This window comes from Colossoma macropomum, unplaced genomic scaffold, assembly GCF_904425465.1.
Source record: "Colossoma macropomum unplaced genomic scaffold, Colossoma_macropomum, whole genome shotgun sequence".
Classification (NCBI taxonomy): domain Eukaryota; kingdom Metazoa; phylum Chordata; class Actinopteri; order Characiformes; family Serrasalmidae; genus Colossoma; species Colossoma macropomum.
In genome coordinates this window covers 12,331,335-12,346,267 of record NW_023494791.1, presented here as the reverse complement: position 1 = coordinate 12,346,267, position 14,933 = coordinate 12,331,335, and the positions used below count along the sequence as shown (strand labels likewise).

The window sequence follows — 14,933 nt, the reverse complement described above, 5'->3', positions numbered from 1 at the left end:
ATCGTTAATTTGCAGTCGTAAACTTAAAAACAAACAAACAAATGAACACTGAATATCACTCTCTACTACATTTTGGATGATTTTTAAAAATAATACCTTTTTTGCAATTCCTCCGCTCAGCTTTAAATAATTAAAAAATAAATAAATAACAGAGCACTGAGGACAGGCCTCCTCATTTCATTTCCAATATTTGGTGAACTCGCAATAAGAAAAACTCATTGAATTAAATGATTAAAAGCCAATCCACTGTACACTTGTACAGTCACAATCATACAGGCCATAAAACAGTACTGTAGACCCAGCTGACTTTCTGCACACATTCTAAATTTTTGCACGTTTTTCTTCAGCGGGTGGTGGGACAATCAGGCCAATTACAGAATCGCACAAGAAGACCTCATTTTGAATTATTCAGATAATTTAATATTATTATCATATCTGCTTAGTCAGCTTTTCTGCTTTTGGTAACATTCTGGCTAAGCATCTGAAAACCTGACAGTGTCAAAATATCTAAAATTTGCAAAAAATCAGGCAGTCAAATACTATTTCATGCGCTGTACACTGAGTTTGTGATGCTTTCACAATTACAGTGGCCCCAGAGGGGCCAAGTGCAGCTCTGTCAGTTGAAATCAGTGCTGATCTAAGACTCAGTACAGCACAAGCTCCTTGAGGGCTTCCTCAACACACCTTCAATTCTCTAAAAAGGGACACGTCTCAGTCTACAACACTAGCTTATCTAGCTTTGCCAAACTAATCTAATTCTTGTAGAGAGCTTTATAGAAATTTAACAGTTACTCATATGGGTACCCACACAAGTACAGCACAATGTTCCTACCTAAACATACCAATTCTGAACGCTATATTCTTTGCTTTAAGGGGAATTCCATCAAGTTTTTCTAAATGTGTGCATCATTTACTCGCTGAAATGTAAGCAAAGTCATTAAGAGTTTGGTTTTAGGTCAAATGGTGCATTACAGACATTTATCAACACTTAGCGATGTAGAAGTCGACTCATGTGCAAACCAGAACAAGCAGAGCCTACACGTCTCTTTTGGGTTTCCACACGTGACGATGATCAAAAACAAGTCTCTGGGTAATATTTTACCTTACAATGCCCTACATATATCTCTCCACCTTGTATTTTTTTTTTTTAAATATCCTTTTCAAAAGAGACAAAACAGACAATAATTGCAATAATTTTGTGTGGTGACTTTCTGTGACGTAGCTTGTAGACATTAAACACTTAGATATCTGGTTCCTGTCACCATCACTGTGAACAATTCTGTCTCTGCAAGAATCAAATAGCTTACGTTTCACATCAAACAGCTCTGAATGACTTTTACATTTTAACAATAATAGTTATGCAGAAATTCTTAAGTCATTTTTAAGAAGTTAATGCTTTGAGATATAAAGGGAAATCTTTCACAATTTATGTATAATTAAATGGTTGAGATGTAAACAAAGTCATTAAGAGTGCTTTGATGTGAAATGCTCCATTCCAAAAAAACTTGCCAAGTCATAACTGTTCGCAGTGGTAGTGATAGGAACCAGACATCCAAGCGTTTAATGCCTCTAAAAGCTCCCTCACAGCAAGCTATTACATGAAACGGTTATGAATATGTTGCCTGATGTCTGAGGAAATATTTTAGGATAAGCTCCTGGCTTGAAACATACATTATTAGTGGTAGAGAGGAACACGCACGGTGTTGTGATAAAAAATAGTCCCCAATAAAACATCCAGATTTCTAGACTACTATTCTACCATCATCAACATTTCATAAAATGTTGTTTTGGATAGTAAATAAAATGTCTTTGTGTTTTGCCGTGACTCCTCATTCCTAATCACCACCACTGTAAAGAAATCAAGAGTCTGTAAGTTTCTCTATGATGAAACGACTTTAGGTGATGCAGCTTTTAGAGACATTAAACACTTAGATGTTTGGTTCCTATCACCACCACTGTGAACAATTCTGCCTCTGCAAGAATGAAGCTTACGTTTCATATCAAACTTCTTTAAATGAATGTTTACATCTCAACAACTGAACTATAAATTTTTCTAAATTTGGTGGAATTCCCCCTCAAGTCTTCAGGAGTTTTAGCCTGCCTTCTCCTCTAGTTTTCATTCTCCTATCCTTCTATGCTACATGTGTCTTACATGTACTCACCTCACGAAAAAGCTATTGGTCTGACCAAGAGGCTTTATATTAAAGCAGGACAGCAGCTGTGCATGCTCAAAGTAAAAAATACTCTCTTTCCAAAATCCTCACCTCTCACACAAATACACTCTCCTGCCACTGTACAAAATGCACCATTCTTCTAATATCTCCACTTGCACCTGCATCCCTTGGCATACATTACACAAAAGTACCTGAGTCTGGATCAAGACCTCAAAATAATAATCATAAAAAAGCTTTAAATAACCATAGTGCAATCGTACATCAGTATAATACATCCTGCTCCCTTTACACAGTAGACACAATAGCATGAGATTATAATGCAGAGTAATTAATATATGTGGTTTAAGGCCTACATGTCGATATGCAGACAGAAGCTGCACAAACACAGGCTGTTACTGTGTTGAGGGTGGAGCTCTGACCCTTGTCTGCTGCCTTGTTAAAGCTTATGGACAAAGTTTGAAATATTTAGGCACCCTGACCCCAAAAGACGCTTACAGTCGTGTGCAAACATGCAATGATGTGTTTTGTTGATTTTCTAGGTAAAAATAAGCACACATCCTCTATAGAGAACATGGTGCTGCAGTAAGCTATTTTCACATAGAAAATCAACAAACGGAATTTGACCTGGGGTGTTCAATCTTTTGCATACGACTGTTTCTCTCTCTGACGCAGCACAGACATGGTGCTTTGAGCCCAGACACTCTGTTCTCTCTGTATGACATGTTTAGGGTTGGGAATGATGTATTCACTGTCTGCTGTGCCCTGTGCAACTATGCTACGCTGACAAAATACTCTCTGTGTCTGTGTATTAGTGTGTGCGCACGTATTCTGCCTCTGCTCCCTACCCTCTCCATGTATGGAGTGAGTGTTTACCCAGCACTCGGACTGACTGTACCCAGACTGGTCTCACCATGCTGGGCCTGAGCCGAGTTTTGCGCCGGCACTGTCTGCACCGCACCCAGCTCCCTACATCTTCACTTGTCCAAACACACACAAACACGCACACTTTAAGCACCTAACAGCAGTCTCTCTCAATTTCATCTCTCCTGTGCAGTCACACAGAGCTTTCTGACCCAGCAAAACAAAAATCCACAACCATTATTTGTTCCAAAGTTAACTATATCGCTCATATACAAGACCACAAGAATGCCTGGTTTAAACTACAGGTGAAAAGGAAACTGTAAAAGGAGCACATCCATAATTTTTCAACCTAATCTCTATCTGACGCATTAGTAGTGTATGCTCAGTGACCCCAGACAGTCATTTTGACACCTTTCCCTACACTAAGAACACTCGACCTAGAATTTTCTTATAATGCAAGTCAGTGGGCAGCTGCTGAAGCAATAGCCCACTGGCTTCTATCATAAGTCTGTTTATAAATGCACTGAAATTATTGCCTATGGTAATCAACTGTATGCTACAAATGCTGCAGACAGAGATTAGGTTAACAAGCTGGAACATTCCTTTATATATCATTTTAAGGGTTTTCTTCTGTGCAATACGTAATCTATAAAAGCTAGATTTTCAATGGGATTGTCAGGGAAATGGGGCTGTTTGTTCACTCAAGGCCACAGCTGAGTAATAACAAAAAAGAAAGCTCATTAAACATATGCAGCCAAGACTTGATTCAGTCTGAAACAGCTGATCAGTCATTAGCATTTGTGCATTCATGCAAAAAAAATGCCTTGAGTTCAGGTTTTCTAGAGTTACATTGCCACTTCACGTTCTTGATTACCAGACAAATCAAGGTCCCCCAAACTACATTCAGTGACATTTGCTAAATAACCTGGTTTAAACACAACAAATACAAAGATGAATGAGTGAATGAATCATTGCTGTGGCAGTGGAATGATGATGGCGACGATGGTGTACGAAAAGAAAAGCTCACACAGACTCAACTCGCAAGAAATGACATGACTGCCATCTGATGGTTGGGGGGGGGTTGAACGTTTTCTGATTTTTTAAAACGGTTATCATTTAGTTTCGCTCCTTTTCAAGTACGAAACCCAGGGCTTAAGCACCAGTAGCTCCAGTGTTCCTTTGCCACTAAACCACAGGACTTAGTTCTGAACTTTAGCTGCCTGCTCCTTTTCGGCCTTCTCCTTGGCCTTCTCCTTCTCCACCAGCTTCTCCTCCTTCTGCAGCATCACCATGATCTCCGCCACCTGCGTAGTGGAGATGTCTATGTCTTCCTTGTCGATCAGCTCCACCACCTTCAAAAACCACAACAGATACCTCATCAGCTCCAGTTTCCAGACCATAAGCAAGTAGACTAGAGAAGAGAAATTAGGGGTGCAAAATTTATCGGCAGCCGATATACAGTTGTATGTAAAAGTCTGAATACCTCCGTTCAGATTATGTTTTTTTTATTTTAGACATCAACACATCCTCCATAGTGAACAAACGTAAATACAGCATTTTTCTGCAAATTCTAGGGCACAGTGAAGGTTAGGTTTACAGTTAGGTTAGGGTTAGTTCTTGATATGTTCCTGAGTTTAACATCTTGGAAAACATAAAATATAAAATGTGCCATAACTTTTGCACAGACCAGATATTATGTTTTTTGTCAGTAAGCTAGATATACCAAATAAACAGTAGTTGTTTGTTAAAATGTACAGAAGTGTGATCTCTGTAGAGGATGTGTTAACTCATTTTCACCTACAAAATTCAACAAAACATGTAATCTGACCGGGTTGCCGAACCTTTTGCATACAACTGCATTAATCGCTGTTAATTGGAAAAATATCATTATTATTATTGGCCAATCATTACAGCCAATAGCTCACTAGAGGTGGTATTTCTGATTAGACTGTAAGCTGTGTTAGATTCTAATGAATGTAAAATGCAACTGTAAACATCCATTCTTCTCAAACTCACAGAAATTGATAGTATGGTAGATAACACCACGATAATCTATTCTTAGAGTTCTAAACTCTAAGCTTAGCTTTACTGCACTTCGTATACGGATTTTAGTTGGAACTGAAATTGCGGTGACACTTTATTTGGAGAGGTCCTTTGTAGATAATTAATAAACTCGTAACAGATTATCAGTAACACATGAACAACATATCAGTGAAGTATCAGTAGTGAAGCATCTGAATACACTGAAGTAAATATCTTGTAGATGTTCTATTGATACATTACTTACATTAAGTAGATGTATCGTTAATATGTTAGTTCCATTACGCAAAACCTAACCTTACCCAACCTCAACCCACAACCTAATCCTCACCCTGCTCCTAATCCTAACCCTAACCTTTAGCTCAACCCAAAACCTAATCCTAACCCTCATATGTTTTGACATGTTACTGAGAGTCTGTTGAGTGTTTCTTCTAAAAGGACCACTCAAAATAAAAGTGTCACTGAAATTGCTATTGGTATCGGTACTGGCCATAACAGCAATGTAAATTAGCGGTTATCCTGTAATTACATATCGATATGTTCTTAACACACATAGCTCAAACAGTGAGAACAGAAAATGACATCCAAGTGTTAATTTGCAGCCCCACAGACAGACTGAGAGGACGCTGTATTTGCTCTCCTTTGCTTCAAAGTTTCCTCGTTACCTTCATAACATCATCAATGTCTATCTTGCCGTCCTTGTTTTCGTCCAGCGCGTCAGCGATGCTGAGCAGCTTCTGTTCCGGGATGCTCTGGATCTGCCTCATGATGGCGATGAGCTCGTTGATGCTGATCAGGTTTTCCCTACAGGACAGGAACATACTGCATACAGGAAACGATTACTCGCTAACACAGAAAATGAGATGATGGAGGAGGAGCATGTCGGACGATGAACCAAACGCATGCGGCCGATGCTACGCAGGGTTCCCAGCGTATAGGATGCAACTATGTAATATTTTATACTCAGTATTTTTCCTGTTCTATAAAACCTGCTACATCTAAATGCTAAAATGACATTTTAAGAAAATTTTATTTGATCGACTATTTTTCCACAGATGTGTTTTTGTTATTTTGTCATTTTAGCACAAGAAAAAGAGGAGCAGGTAAAGCTGTATTTAGTTTATTGCGCTACGATTTTATCACCAGCACTAAGAACACTGGTCTGTTATGTTAGTCGACGAGCCTGGAACAACAAAAAACCTAAACTCTACACTGCACTGGTCCCCCTTTCATAGATATTGAGAAACAGATGGGTGATTTTAATCAAAAGATCAATTAAATCCACACGACGAACAGAATTAACGACATAGCACCCAGTTAGCAAATGACAAGCACATTTACTGATGACTGATCAGAAGGAAATCAAGATGAACCGACCACACTGAAACATGGAAAGAAAACTATGAAGTCTGTGTTAGTGGTACAGTTGGCAGGCAAGAGACCCCACAGACCCCAAAGCACCTCCTTTTCTTACCTTTGTAAGTCACTACGTTTCTCAAAGAACAATCTACAAAAAACAACAAAAAGAAACTATTAATTTAACTGGGAACCCTTTTTATGGTTAAGAACACCTAACGTCAGTGTCACCCTCCCACCACCATTACACTGAAAAATAAAAATTATATCCACCTCCATCACACGCAGACTGACATACAAATACACAACATGACCGTTCAAACAACAGTCAGTCCTTCTTACCCAACAGGTGGCGTAGTTCCACTGTCCATCTGTCCATCCAGCACCAGTTTATCTTTCTCCAGCTCATTTATGATCTTATCCATGCGGCTGATCATGCGGTTGAGCCGGCGAGACAGATGCTTACTGGCTTTAGACTCCTCCACCTCTTTCTCCTGCCCGGTCTTGGACAGCTCCTTCTTTATCTCCTCCAGATCCTGAAGCAGAGCAGGACATAAACAGGGCATGAGTAAGGAGAGAACATTCTCTCACAGACAGCCTTTTCATTCGGGCAAGGGAAGAATTATAGTCTGTTGTATGTGTTATATTCTGCTGAACATTTAAAAGTGGTGGATTTTGTTAGAATTATTTTAATAATATTCAATAAAATATAGGCAAAACAATTCTTGGGCCATTTTCAAAAGTAAAAATCTCAAAAAAAGTATTATTTTACCGTTTATATTTGCCTGCGTAATGAATTCCTCCAGTAACGTTTCTGCATTCAATGTATTTCGAACAAAATTCTGAATCATTCCAAAATAATCAGATCAAATCAAACTTAAATAAAGTCCAGATATTTACACCCCTAATAAAGATACTTTTTTCCAAAATATTATTTGCCTTATGCTTTGAGATTAAGATTTAACAGTAAATACAGATACCCCCATTTTAAGTAACAATACAAGGTATGTTCACGCACACACAGGGCTATTAATATTCTAGTGTCTAAGGTGACTGTATTTAAAAGTACTGAAAATGCTGGGGGAGGGGAGAAAAAGTCTTCACATTTTTTCTTCATTTTGTATGACTGACGACTGGTCTATTTCAAGGTCTATTTCAAAGCAAACACACCACACCACATAGAAAAGAAAAGGCTCCTCAGAATATGTTGCATGCATGTATGGCATTATTTAAAGAATAAGCTATATACACAGATATGCTAAATTCTAGCATAGTAGTGACTACTATGACGATCTGCAAACAATCTGGATGGTCCAGTTGCTGAGATGGATATTAGATGCATCAACAGATTTTTCAATCACTGGGCAAGCACACAACAGCTTTGCTGAATGACTAGACTTGGTGTAGAGACAAAAACAGCACTTCTGAGTTGTCTGAGTTGTAGAGCAGTGCTTTTTTAATCTGTAGGTTGCAGCCCTCCTGTGGGCCATGGTGGTACTGCATGAGGGGGTCGTTCATGGTCATGTTTAAATTTTTTTTATATCAACATTTTTTTTGGTTTTTAATCATCACAATACACCAACACTTAATTAAACCACTACTTTTAAATGTGACAAGTAAATATTATTGTTGTGCTAACTATTTGCAAAAATAAAAAATAAAAAATATTTAAAAGGCTGGTGGCTCAGTTACTGGTTGGGCAAAATGCAGTTAGTTAAGTTATATTTTCGGTGCAAGTCAATGTAAAACATTTCTTTTTCTGGATTGTGCAATTCATGCATTATGGACAAAAGGCAACAAACTGAAAATTGTAGAAGTTTTCAGTGCTTATGATGTGTGATTATACAGACAAGTGAAATTTGATAGGCTTGATTATTTTGTTACATTTGCTTACATTTGAAACGACCGGGCTGGTTAAATCTTCTTGCTGGGTGCAAAGGCTATTGTGGTGGGTCTTAGGGGCTGTGAGTAGCAAAAGGTTGGGAGCCCCTGGTCTAGGGATTTTATGTTCTAGCTGCTGTTCTCAGTTGGTGCTATCTTCAAAGTTGAATGGTGAATAAACAACATCCATAAAGCTAAACTGTGAAAGATATGAGTGAATTTGGAGCCCCCAGTTTGAGTTTCTACGGCAAATAAACAATATCTAGGAGGTAGTTCATGGTGCCAGTGACATGGTTGACTTCAGAGGGCTAAGGTACAGCTTGAACAGTACTGCAAAAGAGAGAGTGACCTCTGGTGTGCAGTCCGAACTACTATAATGAGTTATTGCATGCCCTGAGGCTGGGGCCAGTGCTTTTTCCCTAGATAAGAATCAACACTCGTTAGTAGCAGGACTTAAGCTAAGTCTGATATACAATCATACAGACAAACTCTATAAGGCACAAAGTGACCTCCAGTGATTTTATTTACTTCCCAGTGTATTGTCACTTCCTCACTCACCTCATTGTACTCCTGTACATCATCCTTTAACTCCTCCAGCTCCTCCTTTTCTTTGGTGAGGAGTTTCTTCTGCTCCTTCAGTTTGGTGCAGGCGTCACTCAGCAAATCAATCTCCTCCTTAGTGATTTCCTCACCCTGGTGGGTTTAAACATGACTGATAGTTCATCACATAATCTATATCACCACACCCATCCAGCTCACACCACTATCGATGCACATGCAGAGACACCAAGCGCCTGAATAAGAAGGCAAAGGCACAAACATCCTATAGTGGAGGACAATCAATTTTCAACAGTCAGAATTTAAGGGCTTTGATTATAAGTACATAAATACATACAAGACAGCAACACTACAATTTACTAATAGGGGGTTGTCAAAGGGTTACAGGAAGGAAGGGGGTAACAGCAAGTGTCTCAGACAGTGCGGTGTGTGCTCTGTGACTGTTAAGAGGTGTGTCATCCCACAGCCTGAATCACCAACCACATACACACCCACACCCTCACTTACACAATGGGGAGAGGAGTGAGGAAGGCTACATTACATACTTCCACCCTTCATGACAGCTCTAGTAACTAGAAATTTTAATTAGAAGAGAATTTTTTTTTTGAGAACATTAATCACGTCAGAAACTATTTCCTTATGGATTTCGTCAGCCCATAAGGAACAATTCTAATCTAACAAGATCTCCAGTCATGAAGAGCAGAACAGCCAGTGTGCTGCTCGCCTGAATGAAAGCAGATCAATATATAACCTGAATGCGCAGGTACTTCTGCCACTGCTCAAACTGACCGCAGCATGAAGAAAATGAGTTAACACACAGACGGACACGTTACACAAAGCACACAAGCTGAAGAAGATTTTCAAAATTTCTTCATAATTAAATGGTGAAGATGTGAACACAGTCATTTAAAGTGGTTTGATGTGAAATGCTCCATTCTAGAGAAACCTACTGACTCAGAACAGTTCACGGTGGTGGTGACAGGAACCAGGTGTCTGAAGAGTTTAATGCCTATGAAAGCTCCCTTAGAGAACGTTATAAAATGAAATGGTTATGAAATGGCCTGATGTCTGAAACACTGTTTACCACGGTTTCAGAGGGTTTTGGCCTGATCTTTTTTTTTTAGTAACCATCACCGTGAAGAGGTACATGCAGGGTGTTATAATGCAAAAGAGTAAACCAATGAAAACTTATTTTTCATAATTACTACTATTTTACTATCATCAGCATTACGTATCAAAACTCAGCAGACACATAGGCTTTGGATAGTACATAACATGGCTATAATTTGTGTTGTAGATGTCACAATCCCTGCTTCTTATTACCACCACTGTAAAGAAATCAGTAAAAGTCAGTAAGTTTCTCGGTAATAAACCATTTAACAGCAAATCACTCTGTCTTTTTGTGTATGTCTCAACAATTTAATTATGCACAAAATTTGAAAAAGTGCTGGAATTCCACTTTAACTGAAGCCCAATCAGGAATTGTACCGACGACAAAGCTGACCATAAAAAGATTTACTAACAGACAGTATGGTAAACGTATTTATTAAGAGTTTTATAGTTGTTCAAAACCCAGCTTGCTCTTGGTAACAATTCCTGATTTAAATAACTTTAAAGAAGGCCTGTGCACAGCGGCGGTTAACCAAGTAAACACGGTAACAGCCCCCTGTAAAGGTAAAAACTCATTTACTGCCAGTTAAAAAAAAATGTTGTTCATTTATTGATTCATTTTATGGAAACATAGAAAAACACTAGTATTCCCACATGTGAACATAACTGAACTGATAAACATATTAGGAGATGTAATTTCCTACACTAACACTTTATTGTGCATAACACAACTGGCTGTTGAGCTGCACTGGTTGAAAAACATTGTCATGTCTCAGGCTAAGCTAAGTGGCTACAGACACTACAGGAATTGAATGGTAAAGTTTTTGTGACATTCACAATTCTGTTCTTTCTTACTAGATTAAATACAAATTCATAGCCAAATTAAAGATGACAATAAAAACACTTTTTTTCCGGTGATTTTGAGACTGACCCTAACTCTAAAGAGGATGTGTGTGCATAGAATGTGACAGGAGGTGAACTAAAGATTTTGTCATAGATAAATGACACCAACTCTAAACTCAGTTTAACTGTTTAATGCAGTTATGTTCCACATGGTTATCCAAATACGAGTGTTCTGTGGCTGGCAAAGGCCTATTTTAAAAGGTACACTAAATGGATTTTCCAAGTAAAATTTTTCCAATATAGATTTATGCTGGTTTAGACACCTGGTCAGCACACTCAAAAGGATTACAATCAAAAAAATTTTATTAATTTGCCATGCGCCAGGCTATTAGTTGTATTGGTAAGTGATGTCTTTGCCACAGATTTATGGATACCCTTTGATGAAGTTAGATAAAATAAAAAATAATTAGTTAACCTTCTCAGCATACGGACAGCCTTAAAAATTTAACATGCCAGGAAAAAGAAAGCTTGCAGGAAACGTGTTTTTTGTGAAAAGCACAGCCCTCATGCTGTTTTAAGTCATTAAGAACAAAAGGTTAAATAGTGCAAAAGAGTTTTAGTGTGTGTGTGTGTGTGTGTGTGTGTGTTCTGTGCGGTGTCACTGTTACCTTAATGCCTTCCAGCACTGGTGCTGCGTCTCGTAGTGTTTCAGGGTGAACAGCCGCATCTACGTTGGAAAGAGCAACATCTGCCTCCACTTCAGCCTTCTGCAAACACAGGCAGCTGTGAATAAGCTCCATTTGGCTCTACTAGGCAACATGTGCTATCTTATAATCATGTGTTAATACAAAGTACAATTTTAAGCCAGTTTCCCAGACCTAAATCTATATTAAGACAAGTGAATCACGACTGACATTTCAATTTAGTCCAAGGCTCGGCCTAATCAATGTCTGGGAAACCTGGTCATTACATAACACACTAATTTTATATGTCATTTAATGTAAATTGTAGTTCTAACCAAGCATTTCTAGTTCCAAACAGCACTACAAGAAATAAAATGATAATCTGGATTTATCATTCTTGTCAAATCACAGAGACTCCCTACCACTCTGAATCTGATAATTAATGAAGCAAGCAAACAAAAATGTTTGACATGTGACCAACAGTGCTGCCAAATTACAGATCAGTATACATATCCAGTCTGCAAGAAGCATCAAACATCATGAAGTAAAGTTTGTGATGGTTAGTACTAGTTAAATGAGTGTTTGACAGATGCTTAGACCTGTTGTTCTTTGGCTTTCTCTGCAGCATCGGCCAGCCTCTCCATCTCCTTCTCTCTGTTCTCCTGGAGAATAGCAGCCTCCTCCTGAAGCGTGGTCTCTAGCTTAGTCTTATTATCCACCTTAGAGAAATCCAGCTCTGCCACCTTCACTTGAGCCTCTTTAGCCTAGGAATACACACACAAACACACACACACCCCAATATGTTGTGTCATATATATTAGCAACATTTATACAGTTGTGACAAACTGCAGTACAAATCATGGCCAAAATCAATCCTTCCTATTCGCAAATTACGAATTACAAATTAGGACCCTGTAGCTCTCTAAGCTCCTTGGTTTTCCAGTTAAAATGACCACTAAGATATTTGTTTTTTTCCTGTCAGACAAAAAGCAGGAAACATGAACTTATTTTACAGAAGATCACACAAAAACCTACAATACTAAGTATATTAAATCTATCGGTATTTAATTGTCCACTCTTTACTTTCGTGCACCGCTGCACTGCTATGCACAGCTGTGCCCCCAAAATGTCAATAACACTTTGTTCCACTTCAAAGAGACACTAACACTGGGCCTCACTCACCAGCCGTTCTTAAGAAAAAATTTCTTCTTACAACCCACACAGTAAACAACCATGCAAGACCTGGTAGACCGCCATTAGAGAACTTAAACCTTCATCTTTGAGAGAGAGGAGAAAATCAAGCTCCACTCTTGCTTCAGATCTTCAGAACAAATCCAGATACTTCTGTCCATCCTTCCACTGAAGGAAGACAACTCTATGGACTAAGACTGGACATCTATGGTTTTATGAACTGATGAGTCTAAATTTGTAAGTGGGGTTACTTAAATTGTAAGATGTCTCCAAAAAGAATGGAAAGTGTAATAAAACATAACGTGGACACACTACATACTGAAAAACTTTATATTATATTTAGTTGTTGAGGCCTCGGTTGTAATTTTCTGTTAAAAACATGTTTCCTGCCTTTTACTGACGTTAAAAAATTAATAATTAATTGCTTTTCTTGGCAGGTAATTAAATAACTGAAAGGGTGGTCTCTGACTTTTGCACAGTACTGTATGTCTACTCTGCTCCAAATAAGTATACATTACAGGCCAAAAGTTTAGAAGCAACATACATTTTTGAAAATAAATGATTTCTATTTCAAGAGTTAACAGACATTACTGTGCTTATTAACAGTCTAAATGTCTGTTGCAATCGTGCACAACCGAATCTTAATTTGTTTTGCTCCTGGTGATTCTCCTGCAGTGTTTTATTGCAGCTCTAATTAGAACCACCTAATTCCCCTATTCAGAAGGCCTGAAGATCTCAGTAAAGGCTTGATTAACTGAATGAAATCTTCCTGGTAATGTTCGGGACTCAGACACAGCCTCAGTCTTTACGTCTAGGCTAAAAACCTGCTTGTATAGTCAAGCCTGTGGCAATTAGTTTTCCCTGTCAGATCTAGACCTGCCGGAGTCTCTACTTCTCCATTAATACTGTAATCTGTGATCAGTCACACTCATTACAGAACTGACTCTCTGTCTGTTTCCTTTCTTTGCCGAGTTGAACAGCTGCCCATCCTGTGCGTCTGATGCTGTTGCCTCTTCTGCTTTGATTGGGTGCCACTGCTCGCCAGCCCTCTGGACCTGTTTGACCACCATTGAGCTTCATGCTGTACAACGCTGTGCAATCCTCACCCTCAGATGCTGCTGCCGCCGCTGCATAATCATAAACTAATCAAATTACCCATTGCCCCACCTGTTTTTCCTGCTTTGTACTATAATACCTCTACTAAAAATGTTTGCTATCTGGTGTCGAACAGAGGAGGATGAGTTCCCCTTCTGAGTCTTGGTTCCTCTCAAGGTTTCTTCCTCCTTCTCTTGGGAGTTTTTCCTTGCCACTGTTGCCACTGGCTTGCTCATGGGGGCTCAGACTCAGATTTTCTTTCTGTAATGCTGATTTTTTTTTTTTTCTGTAAAGTTGCTTTGTGACAACACCTGTTGTAAAAAGCGCTATATAAATAAACTTCGCTTGCTTGCTAAATTAGAAGTTTGTAAATAATTTAAAACTGCTCATTGTAAGAAACTATTATCAAAAGAGAGCATGAAGCCTTTTCCCTTCTAATATGCTAGAGTAGGATAACATTACTGCAAATTAATGGAGCACTTTGGCAAAAGTTATTTCATTAATGTAGATGTCAATATACATGATGTATAGACTGTTAATATGAACTTAATTGTAAAAAACAAATTTTAAATAAAAAACTTCCATACAGTGGTGTGAGGACATTACTGATGAGAAAAGAGAAAGTTACACATCAAAGTGAATCAGCACTGCATGAATCCTGGTCTCTGTTTTATGCTACATTGCTTTAAAAGTTTCCTTCTCATGACTGCACCAGTCAGGCAGGTGTACGTACCACAATCTCAGGCAGGGTCTGCAGTGTGGTTTTAAGCTGATCTGCAGGAGACAGAGTGTCAGGGAGGAACATCGCCCTGGACAGCAGCAGCAGAGAGGTGGGGATGTGCTGGTTCAGATGCAGCTCCAGCCACTGTCAAACACACACATAATTACAACCACTCTCAACTACACTTTACAAAGCACAGCTACCAGCTAAATAAGCACAATCATCACAGTGAAGCACAAGGGAACATGGGGCCGTGGTTGAACTATAAAAAAAATGAAGGGGGGTAGTGGCGGGGGGTGGTTATAAACTGTAGTCAGAGGTGTAAAATTCAGGTCCAGAAAGTAAAAATCCTTCCCAGGATTTTGTTCCAACTGCCTGGATAGTTCTGCTGGTGGTTTGATCTAACTAGAGAAGCCAGGC

At 38.8% G+C, this 14,933-nt stretch overlaps 1 protein-coding gene across 5 annotated transcripts in view; it reads right to left on the bottom strand.

The window, feature by feature from the left end:
* Positions 1 to 1,782: 1,782 nt before the first annotated feature.
* Positions 1,783 to 14,933, bottom strand: part of letm1 (leucine zipper-EF-hand containing transmembrane protein 1) — a 33,636-nt gene continuing 20,485 nt past the window's right edge. The window contains exons 8-15 of one of the 5 annotated variants that reach the window (XM_036573921.1): positions 14,526 to 14,657; positions 12,106 to 12,270; positions 11,492 to 11,590; positions 8,871 to 9,005; positions 6,774 to 6,967; positions 6,550 to 6,582; positions 5,741 to 5,897; positions 1,783 to 4,387 (exon numbers count right to left, since the gene is read on the bottom strand). In XM_036573921.1, coding sequence (XP_036429814.1) covers positions 4,235 to 4,387; positions 5,741 to 5,897; positions 6,550 to 6,582; positions 6,774 to 6,967; positions 8,871 to 9,005; positions 11,492 to 11,590; positions 12,106 to 12,270; positions 14,526 to 14,657 — 1,068 coding nt within the window. In that variant the 3' untranslated portion in view covers positions 1,783 to 4,234. Of the gene's footprint in view, positions 4,388 to 5,740; positions 5,898 to 6,086; positions 6,583 to 6,773; positions 6,968 to 8,870; positions 9,006 to 11,491; positions 11,591 to 12,105; positions 12,271 to 14,525; positions 14,658 to 14,933 lie in introns of those variants that run through there. The other 4 variants (XM_036573923.1, XM_036573924.1, XM_036573925.1 and 1 more) reach the window with 4 other exon arrangements.